The sequence below is a fragment of the Penicillium canescens genome, assembly GCF_028828765.1.
Source record: "Penicillium canescens strain IBT 15451 chromosome Unknown utg000003l_segment0_segment0, whole genome shotgun sequence".
In the NCBI taxonomy this organism is placed as follows: Eukaryota; Fungi; Ascomycota; class Eurotiomycetes; order Eurotiales; family Aspergillaceae; genus Penicillium; species Penicillium canescens.
In genome coordinates, this window is record NW_026703965.1 from 5,386,548 (window position 1) to 5,404,464 (window position 17,917).

The 17,917-nt window shown below is 47.6% G+C and overlaps 7 protein-coding genes across 7 annotated transcripts; 2 read left to right on the forward strand and 5 right to left on the reverse strand.

Annotated features, from left to right (window-relative positions):
• Nucleotides 1-72: 72 nt before the first annotated feature.
• Nucleotides 73-708, forward strand: N7446_005295 (YbhB/YbcL family Raf kinase inhibitor-like protein; the record flags this gene model as incomplete). Its single annotated transcript, XM_058514043.1, has 1 exon — nt 73-708. The coding sequence occupies one exon, from the start codon at nt 73-75 to the stop codon at nt 706-708; it is 636 nt and encodes a 211-aa protein (XP_058375372.1).
• A 1,301-nt stretch (nt 709-2,009) lies between these two features.
• N7446_005296 (Zn(II)2Cys6 transcription factor domain-containing protein) lies at nt 2,010-3,440 on the reverse strand (the record flags this gene model as incomplete). The annotated part of the gene is made up of 2 exons (XM_058514044.1): nt 2,010-2,944; nt 3,002-3,440. The coding sequence occupies 2 exons, from the start codon at nt 3,438-3,440 to the stop codon at nt 2,010-2,012; spliced, it is 1,374 nt and encodes a 457-aa protein (XP_058375373.1).
• A 1,852-nt stretch (nt 3,441-5,292) lies between these two features.
• On the reverse strand, nt 5,293-9,643 carry N7446_005297 (putative citrate synthase; the record flags this gene model as incomplete). Its single annotated transcript, XM_058514045.1, has 9 exons — nt 5,293-5,825; nt 6,290-6,536; nt 6,604-7,467; nt 7,529-7,791; nt 8,153-8,161; nt 8,218-8,300; nt 8,361-9,110; nt 9,186-9,383; nt 9,432-9,643. The coding sequence occupies 9 exons, from the start codon at nt 9,641-9,643 to the stop codon at nt 5,293-5,295; spliced, it is 3,159 nt and encodes a 1,052-aa protein (XP_058375374.1).
• A 274-nt stretch (nt 9,644-9,917) lies between these two features.
• N7446_005298 (GFA family protein) lies at nt 9,918-10,450 on the reverse strand (the record flags this gene model as incomplete). Its single annotated transcript, XM_058514046.1, has 3 exons — nt 9,918-9,998; nt 10,070-10,278; nt 10,330-10,450. 3 exons carry the CDS (start codon nt 10,448-10,450, stop codon nt 9,918-9,920), a joined length of 411 nt encoding a protein of 136 aa, XP_058375375.1.
• Nucleotides 10,451-10,761: 311 nt separating this feature from the next.
• N7446_005299 (uncharacterized protein) lies at nt 10,762-11,235 on the reverse strand (the record flags this gene model as incomplete). Its single annotated transcript, XM_058514047.1, has 1 exon — nt 10,762-11,235. One exon carries the CDS (start codon nt 11,233-11,235, stop codon nt 10,762-10,764), a length of 474 nt encoding a protein of 157 aa, XP_058375376.1.
• Nucleotides 11,236-13,918: 2,683 nt separating this feature from the next.
• Nucleotides 13,919-15,075, forward strand: N7446_005300 (sodium:calcium antiporter; the record flags this gene model as incomplete). Its single annotated transcript, XM_058514048.1, has 2 exons — nt 13,919-14,086; nt 14,143-15,075. The coding sequence occupies 2 exons, from the start codon at nt 13,919-13,921 to the stop codon at nt 15,073-15,075; spliced, it is 1,101 nt and encodes a 366-aa protein (XP_058375377.1).
• A 1,291-nt stretch (nt 15,076-16,366) lies between these two features.
• On the reverse strand, nt 16,367-17,860 carry N7446_005301 (iron-regulated transporter; the record flags this gene model as incomplete). The annotated part of the gene is made up of 5 exons (XM_058514049.1): nt 16,367-16,897; nt 16,965-17,122; nt 17,177-17,216; nt 17,271-17,377; nt 17,476-17,860. 5 exons carry the CDS (start codon nt 17,858-17,860, stop codon nt 16,367-16,369), a joined length of 1,221 nt encoding a protein of 406 aa, XP_058375378.1.
• Between the last annotated feature and the right edge of the window lie 57 nt (nt 17,861-17,917).

Below are 17,917 nucleotides of genomic sequence, written 5' to 3' on the forward strand. Positions count from 1 at the left end.
TTTTCTGGATTTCTATTCTTCTCTTTGTTCGCATTCAAAAGAAATACATTCACATGTTGACAAATGACATCCATGGGTATTTTGCATTACTTCGAGTTCATCGTCGGCCGATTGTTATACGCCTGTCGCGGCCATGATGTGCACCAAATCAAACGTTCGCCGGCTTTCAAAGAATTTCCCGAACCGAACATGATCCTTGAATCCCCCGAATGCGGTCCATCAGGATCGAAACTGCCTCTTCACTGTTCTTGCCTGGCTGACGACAGCAGAGGATATCCTCCTGAACTGCGATGGACTCCCCCAAATTGTCGTGAGCAGGTCCAGGAGTATGTCCTGATATGTGAGGATCTCGACCCACCGATCCCATTATTCGTCTTTCATCACGGGCTCCTATGGGCGATTCCAGCTTCAACCCTCTCTGTCAGCTGTGAAGACGTCAAACCAGATAAACGCGCCAAAATCTCCCGCCAGACAACCGCTGGTTGGCGATTTGTTCCAAACATGTTGGGAACACCCTACGCCGGTGCAGGCGCACCTTTGGGCCATGGCTCGCACCGCTATGTCTTCACGATCGTCGCTCTCAATGCGTCACTGAAGTTCAAGTCTCCCGAAGGAACTACCAAAAATAACATCAAGCGGGCTATGGAGGGCAAGGTAATTGGCTGGGGACAATGGACCGGAGTCTTTGCAAAGCCGTGGCCCAGTTAACGCTTTGCTAGAAATATCACCTATATACCACTGCCATCGAGATCGAACGGACAAAGGTGGCGGAGTTTGAAAAATGGAACCAAGGTACACGGGCGGTGATCTTTTGTTTCTATTCATTTTCTATTCATCCATTCTTGTGTAAATTTGATATGGAATCCAGGCAGGGTCAGATTACAATGCATGGCTTTATGCGGTCTAGTTCAATATATTCCGCATCGTTCTAACGTCAGCTTCTGGTTCATTTATAGTATCCTAAGTAGCCGTCTGAGACCCTCGGCCCAGTTCGAGATGTTCGTCAACGTGTCTCACGCCAGAGAGGGGATTCATGTTTCGGGGTTCTTTGGAATGCTGCATCGCATATCTGATGAACCAATGGGTAATTGTACACGATTCAAGATCGATCACGAGATCCTTTTTAACAACACTAGATACTAAGATTTAAAACCGTCCGACCTCAGCCTATCATGCTATGACCCGGGACATGGAGAAGGCTTGCAGCCTACATCCTGGTTCAAAAAAGGTTGCTACGTATCCGTTACCTGTAGGATCATGTGTTAATCCTCGCAATTTACCAGAGCTCTGATCATTTCCCGGATAGATTGGATTATTTATCCGCGATATTAGCAGCTACTGTCTTGTTACAGCATGCAAGGACACGATGCACAATGAGAACGTGCAAAGTTATTATATCGAGCCGGAAGTTGTTCTCCAACGGTATCCGTTCTACAGATATCAGTTTTGGGTATCTACTCAGAGTGGTTGGAATGAACCAGGTCCAGATATGGCAGCTCTTCAAGCATTATGCTCACTCCATCGGAGGTTTCTGTGCGAGTCCCATGGTGAGGATACCTTGCTCTGTGCAGTCTGGATTGTTACTGACTCTCCTATCATGTCGCGGGTTGACTGAAAACCAAGTCATTGATTCACCTATTCAGAGTTCACTTACGACCTGATTAAGCATTTTCACCTCCGGAATTATCTGGCCCGCTCCCATGGATAAATTTCATGAAGTGGACGGACTGCAGCTCCATCAGATTCTTTAAATTTGATAACCGGGTTCCCATGACAGGTTTTGGCAATTGCATGACGCGACGAATCTGGTATTGTTTCACGTCGCTTCGCTTCCTGTGTTAACAGTTAGCTACATAGCGCTAATCTGTTTATTGACAGAGCACACCCGCAACTTAAGCATATTTCTACTTGAAAGAGGCATCTGCGTAATGTGAGAAGTGCTGGAAAACGCCCTGACCGTGTGAATTCAACCGTTCAACTATTTACGCAGCCCTCAGCCCAGCTAGTGATCACTCAATCAACTGAATAATCAACCGCAGTCGCCGATCTGTCTCATCAGCCAAAGCCAACTGCCCATCAGAAGGGGAGGCAGAAAGCAAGACTTTACAAATTCTACGAACAACAAATGACAAGTTAGACAGACACGCGCGCGACTGGCTGAGGTCTACCACTTCTCCCCGACCCGAACGAACCTCTCCGTCCGCACTGACACTGGCAGACGTTGCCGTCATCTCCAATATCGGCAGCACCGTGTCAATCGCCATGATTATAAGTATGAAGACGTTAGCCCGGGATTTGGACACGCTGCAAAAGGGACATTCGAGAATCTTCTCTGCCTGTTGCTGCACCTTTCCCAGGTGAAACAGCATCCTCCGGGTACTCTTTGATTCAAGGGCTCGAACAACTTCGCTCGATGCTAGTTCGTGGCAATCACAGCGAAGAGAAGAGGTACATTCAGAGAGTGACTCTGAATCGCTCTCTTCTGAAGAAAGACATTGATCTATGCTGCCAGCGTCCATGGGGCTCGTGAAGATGTTGCTGGGGGGCATCCCAGGAACTCTCCACGGGTCCTGCGTTGGATGGAACGCCTCTTCTTCGTTCCAAATGAACGTCCCGGCGGTGCATAATACACCTGGAAAGTATGACGTGGTCTGGGTATTTGGTGCAGCTACTTTGGCAAAGTTCAATCCTCTATCCACAATGTGAATCGTGAGAGATGCGTCTGCCATTGGGCCGATTGCAGGAAGACCCTGGTTCTGTGTAGGAAAGTGAGTACGCGGAATGCACAAAGGTTTGAATCCTGTGTGGAACGTGGGTGTTTTGGAAATGCACCTATTCTCCAAGGCCAAGTTGTGGAATAACCCTGAATAGTCGATAGGTCCTGCTCCCCGTGCGATGGCGCATTCTTGCTCCAGAATCCAGTCTCCAATAGGGTCACCAGTCTCTATGGAAGCCAGTTATGGTCAGTCTATTTATATTTCAGGTCTCAGTCTGTGCTCACCAAAGAATCCAACTGCCGTGCAACCAATCGCCTGCACGTCACCAACCTCGGATGTAACCTCCTCGGCGCTCGAGTCGCTCCTGTTTGATGGAACCGGGTCTCTGCATACCCTTGCATTCGGTTGTTGCCTCGTCCTTGATTCCCGTCCATGTTTCCCCTGCCGCACCACGCGATTAACAGGACCCGACTGAAGACCTCTCAACTGCTCGCATGAGACCGGCCGGGAACGTTTGGTCTTGTTCTTGGCGGGTCGTCCTAATGGCAGAGACATGGAGTATATGCACTCGAGCCCGTGCTTCTCACATCGCGTACACGTGGGACGTTGGTGCCCGCAGCCTATCTTGGCTGCTTGGCAGGCATTGCAAGTCTCGCGCATCTTCCGACTGGGCTCCTCATCGGTGGCTTGGGAAGGGTCCAAATCAGGGGTCGCCGATCTCATCGTAAGGTATGCAAAGGATACAAGAATATCCTTCGAACAAGATTCGTTGTTCAGGGCTTGTGATTGAAATCATTGAGTCATGATTGCTATGATCTGCCAATTGTCTGGGTTTCTTAGGGATATTTGTATCCTGGGTCCACTGATGTAGTCTGCACATCACCGGATAGAGCTTGTAGTTGTCCAACAACGCCTTCAACCGCATTTTCTGGCATTATCGAGTCCACTCTCTACCCACACCTCAAGGTGAGATTCCTCCACGCCGACTGCCAAGGCCAGTTTAAGTTACATGCAAAGAACCTAATTGACAAATTGTTCTGTCCTACCCATTTTCGGGGCCGACACACAAGTACCGTGAAGGTACCTTGCAAACTCGTAATTGCGACCCCCTTAGTGACTTTCCAAGCCAATCTATGAAGGACATTTCTGGAGATTGAAGTTGAAGGGACTGAAAATAGGCTGCTTCTTGTGCCGCAATGTCTTGTCCGGTTTTCTAAATCTTCAAACTTCCAGCCCTGGAGCGTAGTAAGCCACATTATGTCAGGATTTGGTAGAGCCGTGAAGTATCTCACATTGATCAGATTTCCAAGGTAGACGGCAGAGCAGCTTCCTATTTCAGTCTTCAAAGCAAATTTGATAGGAAAACTTGGAGCCCTCAAGAAAGCCAGTGAGAAACAGGGAGTTATCAGGTCGCGGAACCATCATCCAACGGTATGTTTATTCGTTCGTTTGTTTTAGTAAGGCTTTTCCAAACAGTCCAACCGTCGGACTAAAAGCTTCTATTACATGGTGGAGTCTAATCATATATATTCACGCCAAACATGGTGTTATAACATGCATAGTACGTTCGGGAAGCCCCAAGAACGAGCAAATTCTCTCATTATTAAATCCTTACTCCCCTGGTCAAAGCTGACTGGTATTGGCAAAGTGTATACGTATAATTCACCTTAAGGGACACTGAGAATAGGCGTTAATGGGAGCATTGAAGCGTTGTATTTCCAAGGTGCAATCGTACCAACTTGCCGTCATGGTTAATAAAGGGTCTATACTGTAGATGATGAACTAAGTATCTGTTATTCCAGAAAAGAATACACCGCTTTGTTGCGGCCCGTAATTACTTTTAATGCTCCTAGCGTTTCCAATTGACAGCTTCGGCGTCTAGAACCCAGTTTATCACCAATAGTTGGTATTATTATGTCCTTTTAACGGTTGTTCCTTTATCTCGCGTAGTAGGTAGCTAAGATATAGATACACGAAGGATTCGCCAACGAGTTTTCCCATCGACGCCTTTCTCCGTGGTTGTGCCGGTACTCTGTATGTCCAGTGGATGAGCGGACTATTCATGGGGCCTACCGGCTAACATACGTTCTTTATATATAATCTACGCGCATACTTAGGGGTCAATAAAATAAAAGCGATCCGTACTGCTATGCTACTAATGGGTAAAAAGGGATGATTTGTGTATTGGGTAGTCCGTCATCCAAAATGAGGACCTTCTTCCCCATAACTTCAATTCTGTCGAAAAAAAGACAATATATCGATCGGACAGCTTGTAAAAAAAATACTCCACAACCACTACGAGCATAACGAGACCTAGCAACGCAATTCCCGAAACATGTTGAAAAAAAGGAAACCTAGGAGATACATAATGCCATAACAATTTGTGTAATGCATAGGTGATTTGGAATATCTCATCCAATTCTTGTGCAACTGCAGCTTCAACCATGTCCATGTATCCCCAGATAATCAAGGCTGGAACCCTACAACAGCTGTCCAAAACTTCAGAAATCATAGCTTAGATAGGCCATACCTATCTCGACCAATACCCAATGTGTGGTCTAGACAACCCTCTCCATCATGCCACGAAGCTAATAGAGCTTGTAAGACAGTTCACAAAACGAAAGGAAGTTGTTGTTGCACTCGGCATCGCCGACGTAGGGTCTCCGCTTGTCGGTTTATGCCATCCAACGAAATAATTCATGGCGAGCGGGGGATCCAGCTTGGCAGCTTGGATAAACATTGGAATATCAAACCCTGCACGGGCTTCCGGGGTCGGTGGGAACATATGTGCAAAGCAATCTGGGAAGCGATAGGCTGGGGGCTGCTCGAACAGAAAGTAGACGTAACGGTGATGTGTGTTTGGCGGGGCACGAGGGGCAATGTAGGGAGCTTCAATGTCCGGGAAATCGTCGTGGTCCTTGTCAGGAACCAGATGAGACGAATGATGATGTTTTGTGGACTTTTTGGAGAGATCTGATTGATACCAGTGTAAAATGACTGTTCCTATACACGTGCCGGGCATTACAACGTCGAGGTCAACGAACATGACCAGGTATGTTTTGTTGTGATGGAGGTCCTTGCCGCTGATTTCGGGAACCACTGTAGTCTCTAACCCATTATCAGCGTATTGGTGGCAATTGTTCGATTATTATCATACCTCGAATGTCCAATGTCATACCAGGCTCCATCCACTTGCACCTAGGGTACCGAAGATGTAATATCTTGGTATTAACAGATACATGGGAACTGACTTGTGCAGTCACCGTAAGAAGCATGTACAGAATTACTATCAGACACGACATCCTTCCTTTCAAGTAAGGAAAAAAGGTTGAAAAGTGTGATAGACAAAGGTGATTTAGGACGAATAATTTCATAAATGCTATCCATTCTTCTCAGACTCCAAATATATAGGTCCCATTGCCTCTAGTCTGGTTGCCCATGTACAATTTGTCGTTGTGTATCAATTTCAGCATGCTTCTTACGCCAGCTCCAACCTCGGAAATAAACCAAACAAAGAAGAGGGGTGATAAGCAACACAGTGCCTGAAACAAGACAGTAAGTCCATTGCACACCAATTTCCCGGATCAAGGGGTTGACAGCTGCCGCAGCACCAGCGCCAAGAGAACATCGAACAAGGTTATTCGCAGCCATTACAGTGGCCGGCCTGTCGTAGTACAGATCCACGATGAGAGTGTTCAGTACACTGTACGCTGCCGTTATACAAAAGCAAATTGCAAAGATAAGCAACAGGGAAACTTGAAGAGCTGGTTCCACAGGTAGCAACACCCCGTAGGCCACAATGGAGACCGACGCAAGTATCTAGAATGGGATGTCAGATCCTGCCCATAGTATATTTGAGACAGTCACATATGACAAGGCAGCTTACCGTCATTGGTAAGCCAATCTGCAACCTCGCCTTTTCAATTGGAAAGCCGAGGATATCCTGTTTCTGGTCCTTGTGTACCGTTGGACTAGCTCGACTGCGGATTCGCCGGTAATTCCAGTCAACTAATACTCCGTTGGCAGTTGCACTGAACAAAGAGCCCAGACCTGCGGGGATGAAGCAAAGTCCAATGTGGAAAGCATCGAGATTGTAGATTTTCTCGAATTGCACGGGGATGCTAGACGTAACGGCATAGTAGCTTGCGAAAACAACACCGTTCGACAGAATTATTAGTCCAGTGGGTCTGTGAAAAAGCAGGCGCAAAGCTGACCGGGGACTGTGCGTCTGGCCACGACGCCTCGGTAACGTAAAGGGAGGGGCGGCTGGGGTAGATTTTGGTGTGTAGTTATAGATTGAACTATTCCAGCCGACTGCGGTGATTGACCCATTGCCCACAATCGCCCGGCATGTCTCTGGAAAGAACAACAATAGCGGTACGAAGAACGCTCCAGATGCGATAGCGAGAAACCAGAAGATTGCCTGCCATCCTAGATACTTGTTCAAGACACCCCCAAGGATTGGTCCTATCGATGGTGCGAGAATATTTCCCAGAGACGTGAATCCCATGTATAGGCCTCTTTCGGCAGATGTTATGATATCGGCTGCCACCGCAGATGCAAGGGCAACTGTCCCACTACTACCGCAGCTTTGAACTCCCCGAAGGAGCAGCAAGGCCTGGAAGTTGTGTTGTAGGGCGAGGGAAATGTTGGCGAGAATGTAGATCACGAAACATAGGATGTACACCGGTCGACGACCTCCTCGATCTGCTAGTGAGCCGGTGAACATTGGAGCAATGCCCTGGCATAACTTGGACATGATTTTCAGTAGCAGTCTCAAGCAATCGTGGAGTCGGGATAAATAGTCATACCATGTACGAAGTGATTGTCAGGTTGATTTGAGATGGACTGACATGCAAGTCCTTCACAAGTGAGTTCAAAGATGGGTAGTAAATGTTTGCTGATAGAGGAGAAAAACTAGATGCCAGGGCTGCAGTTAAGATAATCAGGCGCTTCTGCATTGGTGTGAACACGGAATAGGGCTCGTCAGTAGGTCCGGTCTGTAACAAGGGCGTCGTGTCGTTGGCCTCTTCCCCGTGAAGAGGTGCTAGATGAGTATTTGAGTTCGTCATAGCTGTTTGAATAGAGCATCTAACTTGTGTGTGAAGGAAGAAGTTGTTGCCGAAAAGGATGGGGACTAGAGATAATAAATACACCGTTCGTGTGTACTACTTTTACCGAGTCTAAGCAAACATACGAACATACTTATGCAGACCTTGCAGCATAATACACAGCCTTCTAAAGATTGAATCCTCCGCGGCATATATTTGTGATAGATTTTGATCGACTAAAAAGCGACTATCGTCATTGATCCCTCAAGTGGTCGAATATCAGAATCAGTCCCAGCAGAATTTGACCAGTTCAAAATTTCGCTTTTGGATTCAACAAAGGTTCGAAATGACCAGTATAGATATGGGTTGGCCGGAATAGCTTACCCCGATTGACTACACCTCACCAATTAGGAACCCATCTGTATTCGCTATCAGTGGAAGTGACGTACCCGTGTACTCTCTCCAATGCGCCATAATTCCCATGATACGATGGACAAGCATTGCAGCTGGGATGATATCAGGTTCAAAGCCACTAGCAGATTCATCCATCAGATAGTCCCAAGCCACTAAATCCAAAGTAGTCTATACTCACATCCCAGTGAACACGAAATTCCCATAAAAGTCGGCATTGGGATACAACCCCCGAGATAGAAAATACTCATCCTTCTCGGCTGCCTTCTCAATAGCTTCAGCAATCTTCAAAAGTGGCTGGTCCACGTGGGTTAGATCTTTCAGGATACTCCGAATAGGACCCACGCGCGGATCCATGCCCTTGTAGGTCCTATGACCATAGCCGAATAACTTCTTTTTGCCTGCTTTGACTTCTTCAATGAAAGCCGGGACATTTTTTGGTTCTCCGGTTTCATGAAGGGTACGCTGAGCAGACTCCGTAGCGCCGAAATGTAATGGTCCATGGGCGGCGGCTACCGCTGAGATCAGACACGAGATGGGGTCGGTCAGGGATGATGCTGTGACAAGTGTTGAGAAGACTGATAAGGCCATTCCGTGCTCGGCGTTGAGATTGCCGAAGCGACGGAAGCAGGATACCTTGCCCGGGTCTACCAGGTTCGTAGTTTGATTGACGATGCGTGCCATTTTGAATATATTCTCGTAGTAGGATAGGTCCATAGAGGGCGATTCAGGTGTTAAGCCTAGTCGGTGGCAGCGTACGATGGCAAATATCACACCGTATGCCGCGACAGTTTTGAGGATGACCTGGTCGGCTCTTTCGATGTCTGTTTGGTACATAGATGCCTCGCTGAAGGCTGGAATGCCATCTGTTATACATGCCAAGTACGCAGACAGTCCAGCCATGATTAGTGGAAGTGGGCTTGTTTCCTTTCTATGTTCAAGCACATATCATTAGGAGTGTAATGCGACAACGAGACAAAGCACTGCAATGAAAGTCAGATCATACGGGAAGCCGAGTATGGTCTTGTAGACAATATTAGGAACATCCTGCATGTGTCGCGCCAGTTTCTGCTGCAGCTCTGTACGCTGTGCTGTAGTTGGAAAAGTCTCCCAAACTAGCAAATGGAACATTTCTTCGAAGTCGGCTTCCCATAGCTGCTCTAGGGTATAGCCGCGATACAGAAGCAGGCCCTGTTCATGGTCACTGTGGAGATATCAGCCAATAATCTACCGCGTGGTTATTGTTGCTCACGAGAAACTGATCGTCGATTCTGTGACGGCGGTATTCTGCAACCCCGGGTCATAAATACGCAACCCATGAGCAACTTGATCTGCCCGATCGCTCCCAACTGAGGAAGCCTGGATCCTTCGCACATCGGTGGCACGTATTGCGTTGCGGTGGATTGGGATCTCATAGTTCACGTTGGTGCGTGAGTCGCGGATGAATAAAGCCCCGGTAGACATAATTGAATGCGAGATGTTAGGTCAAGCTAACGAAACTGGCAACCTTTTTGAGGGTGATGATATCGTCGGTGCCACCGTATTCCCACCATTGATATCTAAAATACACCGAGGCTTCGGATACTACTTCAGCTGTTACTCTATACGGTGGGGCTGTGACAAGGTTGTACAGCAGAAAATATGATTGCATAAATACAAGTCAAATTCGACTATTTCGTTGTATCGTAATTTCTCATTATAAGCCATAGAACACCCCCATTTCCTTTCGTACCCATCCTTACTCGGGCATGTTCTTGAAGGGGTGAGCCAGGGACTCCTGGCAGAAGGGAAGCTTGCTGACGGTCCAGATCTCGGTGTCCTACACAAAAGATATTAGCTCGAATCCAGTAACTTGTGTCACACATGTGACAATCCATGTATTGCACATACCGGCTTCAGGGTCTTCTTGATCTCAGTGTCCAGGGTTCCAGCCTTGATGGCAATGATCTCGGGGGCGGCATCGGGGTCGTGAGCAATGGGGGAGCCACACTCGGAGCAGAAGATGCGGTGGACGGCGTGACCGGAAGAGCCCTTACCGGCCCAGCTCTTGGTAGGTCCGTTGATGGTCAGCTTGTCCTTGGGGACGACGGTGACCAGAGCTAATATAGAGTCAGCAATTGAATTCGATGGGCGGAAGTGGGCGGATGTACAGTAGGTCGAACCGCTCTGACGCTGACAGTCATCACAGTGGTCATAGGCGGTGATGAGGGGCGCGTCCACGTCGACGGTGTACGTGACGGCTTTGCAAAGGCAGTGTCCGGAAAGAGGCATTTTGATTCTCGCAAGGTTCTCAGCTTGGGGACCTTTGGAGAGGGGAGGAAGAACTATTTAACAGTCGATCTCCCTTGGGAAATGCTGAGCTTCACTGCAGGTCGCAACTACTTCCGTCACCCGCATTTTTACGCTGGCGGGACCAGGTACCCAGTACCCTTGCGTCATATCAGATTTGGCTTTGGGAGATTTTCCCGTTTCCACAAATCCTCGTAAATTCCAAATCTTGTCAGCTTCACTAATTGGCTAATTAATTGCATCAGAATGACAAATTATCGCCCCGCCATAGCTTATGGAGTACTGCCCCTCCATCACTTGGCTAACCGCGCCACTAAAGTCGAGTGAGATTGTCCGACGTTTTTGCGCACGAAGAATCCCGTTCCAAATGGGCACCTCAAATCATTTTCTTCGCGAAGATATAATCCTTGCTTGTCTTGCGATTCACCGGGCGGTCGCTCGGAGACACTCCATTCGTTCCGGATGTCAACCCCCAGTGGGGCATAAATGTGGGTTTTGAGGCCCAAGGGGGTATTTTCGAAGCTGGCGCGATACCGGATCTTCCCATGGAGCAGACCGGGGATGTAAACGATCCGGTCGGTCAGCTCATACCAGGTGCGAAGGGCTTCATCGTGCGGTGCATCTGCTGGCGGCTGACACCGTTCGTAGTGGATCACCAGTGGGTTTTGTTCGATCATAGCTCCATGATCGTGAAGCTTCTCGATGATGGTCTCCTGGGAGACCGAGGGAGGCAAGGGTGTGAGGCTAGAGAACTGAATTTGTTGCATTGTGATCAATCAGGTACTGAACACTCGGTCAGGGATATGATGTGCCGGGATTTTCCTGCGCCAGAGTCCCAACTTAGGGGCGATCGCGGCTTGGCAATTCGGAGTCCGTTGCTAACCCAACGCAATGGGTCAGGGCACTTTTGGCCCCCGGTATGCAGTAGTGAATGATAGAATGGGTGTTTGTGATTGGACTATGCATGCTGCGAGTTGTACTGCAGCTTGCTGTAGCATACGTGTATGTCTTGACTTCTATAGTAAGCAAGGTTTGAGATTGATCAATCGGATCCCAACAAAGCTGTCATCTCAACGAAAGGAAGGCGCGAAGCATGAAAGCCACGTAGCTCTTACAGGTAAGAGAGCCAACACAGGCCAGACGTCATTAACAGTTCCTCGCCTTAGGCAGCAATTTCGGGTCAGCATCCTCAGTAGATAGCTATCAAGCCTTTGTTGGAGGCTTTCACTGGAAACAAGACATAGGAAAGCCACGGCTGGTACCCTGGCGGAATGGATTGAATTTATTCGGTCGCATTATGAATATATTTCTCTAGGGTTGAGGCGTGCGAACTTATACATGCTCACATTTCAAGTGAAACAGTATGTCGATGCCTCTTGACATTGATCTCCCAACATCTCTATGTTTGACTTGCAGGGCACAGCAACATATTAAGAAGCGTAAGCTTACGGCACAATTAATATTTGCCTATTACTTACCTCACTAGATAGGAAGCACATAAGCAAGGCTGACACCCAAATACCACCGGCGGCAAGCTAGAGAACACCATTTGCTGCCGTCGTCAATGTATTTTTGACTAGCAAATGGAGAGACTACGCTACAGTACGTCTCGAAACTGGTGTCACCACCTATACTCTCCAATTGTTTCTCGAACCCCAATGCCAGGACATAATAGTACATATCGGGAGATTTTCGGAGTATTCCTGTCAGCTGGGCATGTATTATTGAAAACCACCACCTCCCGTGTGTACGTGGTAATCTTAACAATCAACCACAGGCGGTCACCCTACAATGGTGCCAAACCTATCCCCTCCCTCCAAAGCATGAGTTTATCTCTGGCAATGATATATAGTGGAGAACTACCTGTGTCGCAGATGGCACGGGCTGCTGGCTGTAACAGGCGTACCATCCTAAGAATCTCTTCTAATATACGGACGTTTGATAGCGCTAAGGCACCGCCTAATAAAGGTAGCCGACCACGAAGCATCACTCTAGTGATTCTAGAGGCCCTATGCAATTACCTACTCGAAAACCCCACGATGTATTTAAACGAGATGGCGGCTTCGCTTGGGATAAGTTCGACGTCTAAGCAACGAAATCTAGTGCTAGCCGCGCTCTTGCGTCTAAAGCCTAGTCAAAAAAGTCTGCTCGGGTCAAGGCTAGAGAGCGTAACCTAGACCTACGTGATAAATATGTTCACTTTATCTCAGATTTCTATTCGTAGAACCTTCTCTATATAGATGAAACTAGATGTGATAAGAGCGTAGGCTTTAGGCGAACCGGTTAGTTGTTAGGACCCTGCGAGGTCCTAGGTAGCAGAATAAGTTTGGGAAATAGAGTCTATCGGCAAATGCATGTGCAGGTGTAACAAGAGACTAATTGCTGATCCTTAATGCGAAGGCCAGCGAGAGCAATAAATACATAGTGCGCTTAGTTAATCTGAGAAGCGACATGCACGGTCATTATGGCCCACGCATGTGCTCAGTTACTTGCGCACTGAGCGGCCCAGGGCTTGCTGTATAGCATCAGACGGGGCACCTGGCAGGTCGGGGTCCTGACATTAGTTCCACTAGGCACGGCACCTATTTACGTGTCTAACTTTTATCGTGATTAAAGGTATTAGATACTACCTATATATGCTTAAGATAAAAAAAAAGTTTCTCTCGAGTGTTCCGAGGCTCGACTAAAACGTCTGTCTTTAAGGATTAAGTAACTTCTCTAGCATTATAAAAAATAGCTTAAGCGGAAGACTATGTTAGTCATAGACAATGCATCCTTCTCTCACTCCGCAAGAGGAGAGCTGATATGTTTGGAGGCTAGCGTGAAGCTAGTATATGTGCCTCCATATTCTATAGACCGTTTTTCGCTAAGCTAAAGGCCTTCATTCACCGGCATTGGCAGTTCTACGAAGATAATCCGGATCAAGGAGTCGATAACTTCCTGAATGGTGTGTCGACGTAGTATGAGCAAGGCGAAAGCGCACAGGGACACTTCCGATACGCAGGACTGACCATCGAGGAAATACAGCGCAGCTGCATGTAGTTATAGCAGAGCACAAAATCATATTCTCCACTTTCTCACACCGATTCTTTCTTGAGTGTCATTTTCGCAACACGCCGTACCTGTTCTTGGCCGGATCTATACCATGATAATAACTCCGTTGAGACAGCTTCCCTACTGCGGGTAGGGAGATTCGATTTTATTTGTTTTTATATCTAGTTATCATTAGGAAAGTACCAAAGGAGGTAAACTTATGTCATAAGTAAGCGAAAAGAACCAATGAAAGGGCTAGCAGAATTTGTCCTGTGAGCTTAAAGCGACGGTAGTTACGGATCAAGCTTTTTCCGCCTACTAACAACCAGGTCCAACTAAGCACTCCATATGGTTTCACTGGGATACAAGACTTGAAGGCTACGGCTTGCAGGACTAAATATACTATGCAACTATGCAATGGATTGGGACAGTCTCTTCTTTAACACCGCAGCGTTCATTGCCGGGGTCTTTGTCCTTGACTATGGTGCTGATAAATTCATCGATCACACTGTGATCGTAGGCCAGCGACTGGGCATCTCACCGACTCTTATTGCCCTTTTGACTGCTGGAGCTGAATATGAGGAGGTATATTGGTCCAAGTCCAACTCTCTGTCTGGTCGGTGCTGACAAGGTCTCCCTAGCTCGCTGTCGTTGTCGCTGCAATCCTACAACGTCGCACCCCTTTAGCCCTGGGCAACGTCATGGGATCTACAATTTCTAACATCCTCGGTGCCTTTTCGCTAGGGCTTTTATGTCATCCGGGCAGGGGCCCCTTTGATAATAGTGCGAAGATATATTCTGCGCTCCTGTTCTTTGTCACCACTCTATTCGTCATCTTGGCATATTTTCAACAGCTGAACAGAGTTACCGGTGGGATTCTCATCGCTCTATTTGCACTCTACATTGTCTCTATTGGATATGCCATTTACAGAGGTATCAGTGAACCGCCTCAGCTGTCGGATAGTGAAAGTGACGATGAATCAACCAATGTTGGTGATGAACAAACACTAGGGCAGGGTGCCAGGTCATCAGCTTCAGAGGCTTCTCCTCTGTTACAAGATACGAGTACGCCCCAGGAAATGATGAATGCATCCGTGAACAAGGACAAAAGGCTCCCGCGACCGCTTTATCGTCATGTCCTCCAACTTATTTTTGGACTGCTAGCGCTCTCCTTGTCGGGATATATCCTTGCCCGCAGCGCAGGTACCATCTGTGATTCTCTACATCTGTCAGGAACTGTCTTTGGCTTAACCGTGATCTCTTTTGCCACGACTCTGCCAGAGAAGTTGATTGCTATTTTCAGTGGCTTTCGTGGACAGGGAGGCATCATTGTTGCAACAACAGCAGGGAGTAATATCTTCCTCCTAACGCTATGTGTCGGTATTGTCGCGGTGACGGGAAGGCCCCTCGATCGGTCAGATACTTTTGTTCTATTTGATCTTGTGACAGTTTGGGTGTCCTCTTTGTCCCTCCTAGCGATCGTCTTTTTGGGATCCCACCGAGTTGCTGGCCTAGTACTTCTTGCTGCCTACGTGATTTTTCTAGTCATGGAGTTCACCGTGTACAGGCACTGAGCAGCAGTCCTCTTTGAAGCAACTATCGCAAACCCAATTTAGCACGAACACCTAAGTGTACAGTACTTCCGGAAATCGGTGCCCACTCTTTGATTGTTCCTCTAACCCTACTGCCAGCCAGAATATTAGTATTCCTGAGAATGCTACAATACTGGAAGACGCGCGTGGCGCGCGCATTGGCCTTGAAACGATGAAAAGAAGAGGGTGATAGGAATGTAAAGTGTAAATGAACTGTCAAATTTGTGAGCATAAGTCATGTCATGTATGTTAAACAAGATAGACCAATGAGGAAAGCCATCGGCATGAACTAATAGCCTCGCCGTGGAACCTCCGCGGTGCCTTGCTTGTCGATTACTTACGTTGGTCCGCTCCTCTCGAAACGCGGCCCTGTATGCTGCCGTATCCAGCTTCCTGAAAGCTCCACAGATCTCTCATTCTTCTTGTCTCTGCCGTGGAAACCTATTTCGTGCTCTCCCGGGCATGATTCGGTGTTTCGATTGCAGCCCTAGGACCCCCACCCTGTCCCAGCGCCCACTGATTCCGGTGATTTATTTGAAACTTCTTTCAACCCATTCGCTAATTTATTCCAAAAATCAAATCCCTCCGCACTAGAGGGTCACGCTTCTTAGTACGGACTAGTACGGCGCACACAAAGGGCTCCACAATCTCATAAAATCTCTTGAAAGTTCCACTTGGGAAAGACCTCGACCTCTCGATCGAGGCGGATTATGTCATATAATGATATATAAAGATACGAACATGCTTAGGATATGTTTAAGAACCTGCTCACCGTTATCTTGGTAAAAAAAATACATTGGAGAAGTTGAGCTTTTTGTGGCAGTCGATATATCAAGTTGGGTGTGTGAGAAGGAACGTGCAAGGCGTACCCGCCAACCGAATGAAGTGAGGCAAATCGGCTAGAACTTTTAAGATGAGATAACGCTCTGGCGGCCACTTTCTCTGCAGAATTGCAGGTAATCTTGGGAAAAGAAGTTGGGTAGATGTATCAAATGTCCCCGCTGGATCCGGACAAAAATGGCATAGAGGAAGCCAGCAACGCCCACTGAAAACACACTGATAAAGACCGGCCATCTAAATTGATCAGGTCGCGAGAAAATGATCGTAAAAATGTAAGAGCAAACCTCAAAAAAGTTTTGCCATGCAGCTTCAGTTGAGGAGAAGGACCCTCGAGTTGAAGCTTCGACACCCTGTCGTGTAGTACTTGTCAGCCACCGGGAGCGTGGTCTTAAAGGTTTCAACGAGTTGGCTTAAGTTAAGCAATGAGCTAGTATCAACTAACCTCTTGTATAATAATCTGCACGCAAAGATCAAACCCTCGCAACCCCAGGCGACTGAGAATTGCACCGCCCACAAGGCCCGATGCTGAGATAAAAGGATTACTCGAGGATCTCCGAAAGATGACTGTTCCGCCTATTAAGCAAGCAACCTGCCAATTTGCCAACCAGATACCGGCACGAATAAGTCCGACTTTTCCCATAAGCCAGGGCGCAACCCATGTGGCGAGCACCTCGAATATCACGGACAAGGTTCTCGCAACGGAAATTTGAGTCGAATCGTAGCCTTCTGCCAAGAGCCAGGTGACCATTTGTCCTGCGAAGGACAAAACAGTCAGATAAAGCAAAGCCCCGGCGAAAGACGGAAGGAACATGCGATGATGAAGGTAAGAGCGGAAATCTCCTAAGAACTTTCGAGCCATATTGCAACAACCCCTCCAAATATTTGATGGTTCACCTTCCACACCCAAAATTTCATCTGTAGTGAAGCGCCTTGGCTCCTGTAATTTCGGTACCTTGTAATAAACCTAAGTAAAGCGTAAGTATAATGCCTTGCTCGCCCTATCGGGGCCATCGGTAACTTGAAAATCGTACCCGGGCGATTGAGAAATATTCAACAGCCACCGAACCGGCACTCATTCCGAAGTTGACACGAATGGCGGTCTTCGGTGATGAGCTGTCAATGAACGCAATGAAGAGAGGTCCGATTAACTTGCAGATAAGGTCAATCCGTCGCATCTGCACGTTCATGGCTGAATTGAAACAGATTTAACGTGAAGTCATATTGAAGGGCATAAGATACACACTTTTGAGGCTTTCATGGTCTTCCCCGGCAACAACCACAACCTATCGAGAATCAATCAGCAGTGCATCATTATTGAAGGCTATACGTGTCCCTACCCAATCCTTTTCCACGGAGACCAGGTTCATGACGGAACATAGCTTCTCGATGCACGCTAGAAGCGCCAAAGTTGCCAGCAAACATTGATTGACCACTTGCGACATTCCTAGTCGGATAGTCAGCAAGTAGAATATCACACATGATGCAGCCACAGCGCAGCGCTGCAGGACTAAAATAGTAAGAGAATTGAGTAAGCATATGTACTTTTCGAGAACATCAGAACGGGTAAAAATGCACCGATTGAGACACGAACAACCTGTAAACGGTTTCCAACATCGATATAATGACCCACGGCGGGTGCAAAGAGAATTGCTGCTAGGCCACGCGAGAGCGCATATACAGACATGGGCAATAGGGTGCTTGGGTAGATTGTGGCCAAGTAGAGAACGGCTCCGAACTCAAACACGCGGGAATTCCATGTTGACAAGAAATGTGAAATGTAGAGAAGGTAGGCTATGCTTGCCGGGACTTGAGTCTGAGAATCACTTCCTCGCTCTCGCCGAGGGTGCTCTGGAATCTCACCTTCCTCTCGAGCGATGAGAGGAGTATGCACATTAACACCCGTTTGCTCACATGTCAGTTTCGCCATAGCTTGAGCGGCGCGGTCTCGGGGGATGAGTTGACCACTTTTTGTGACAGTGCAATG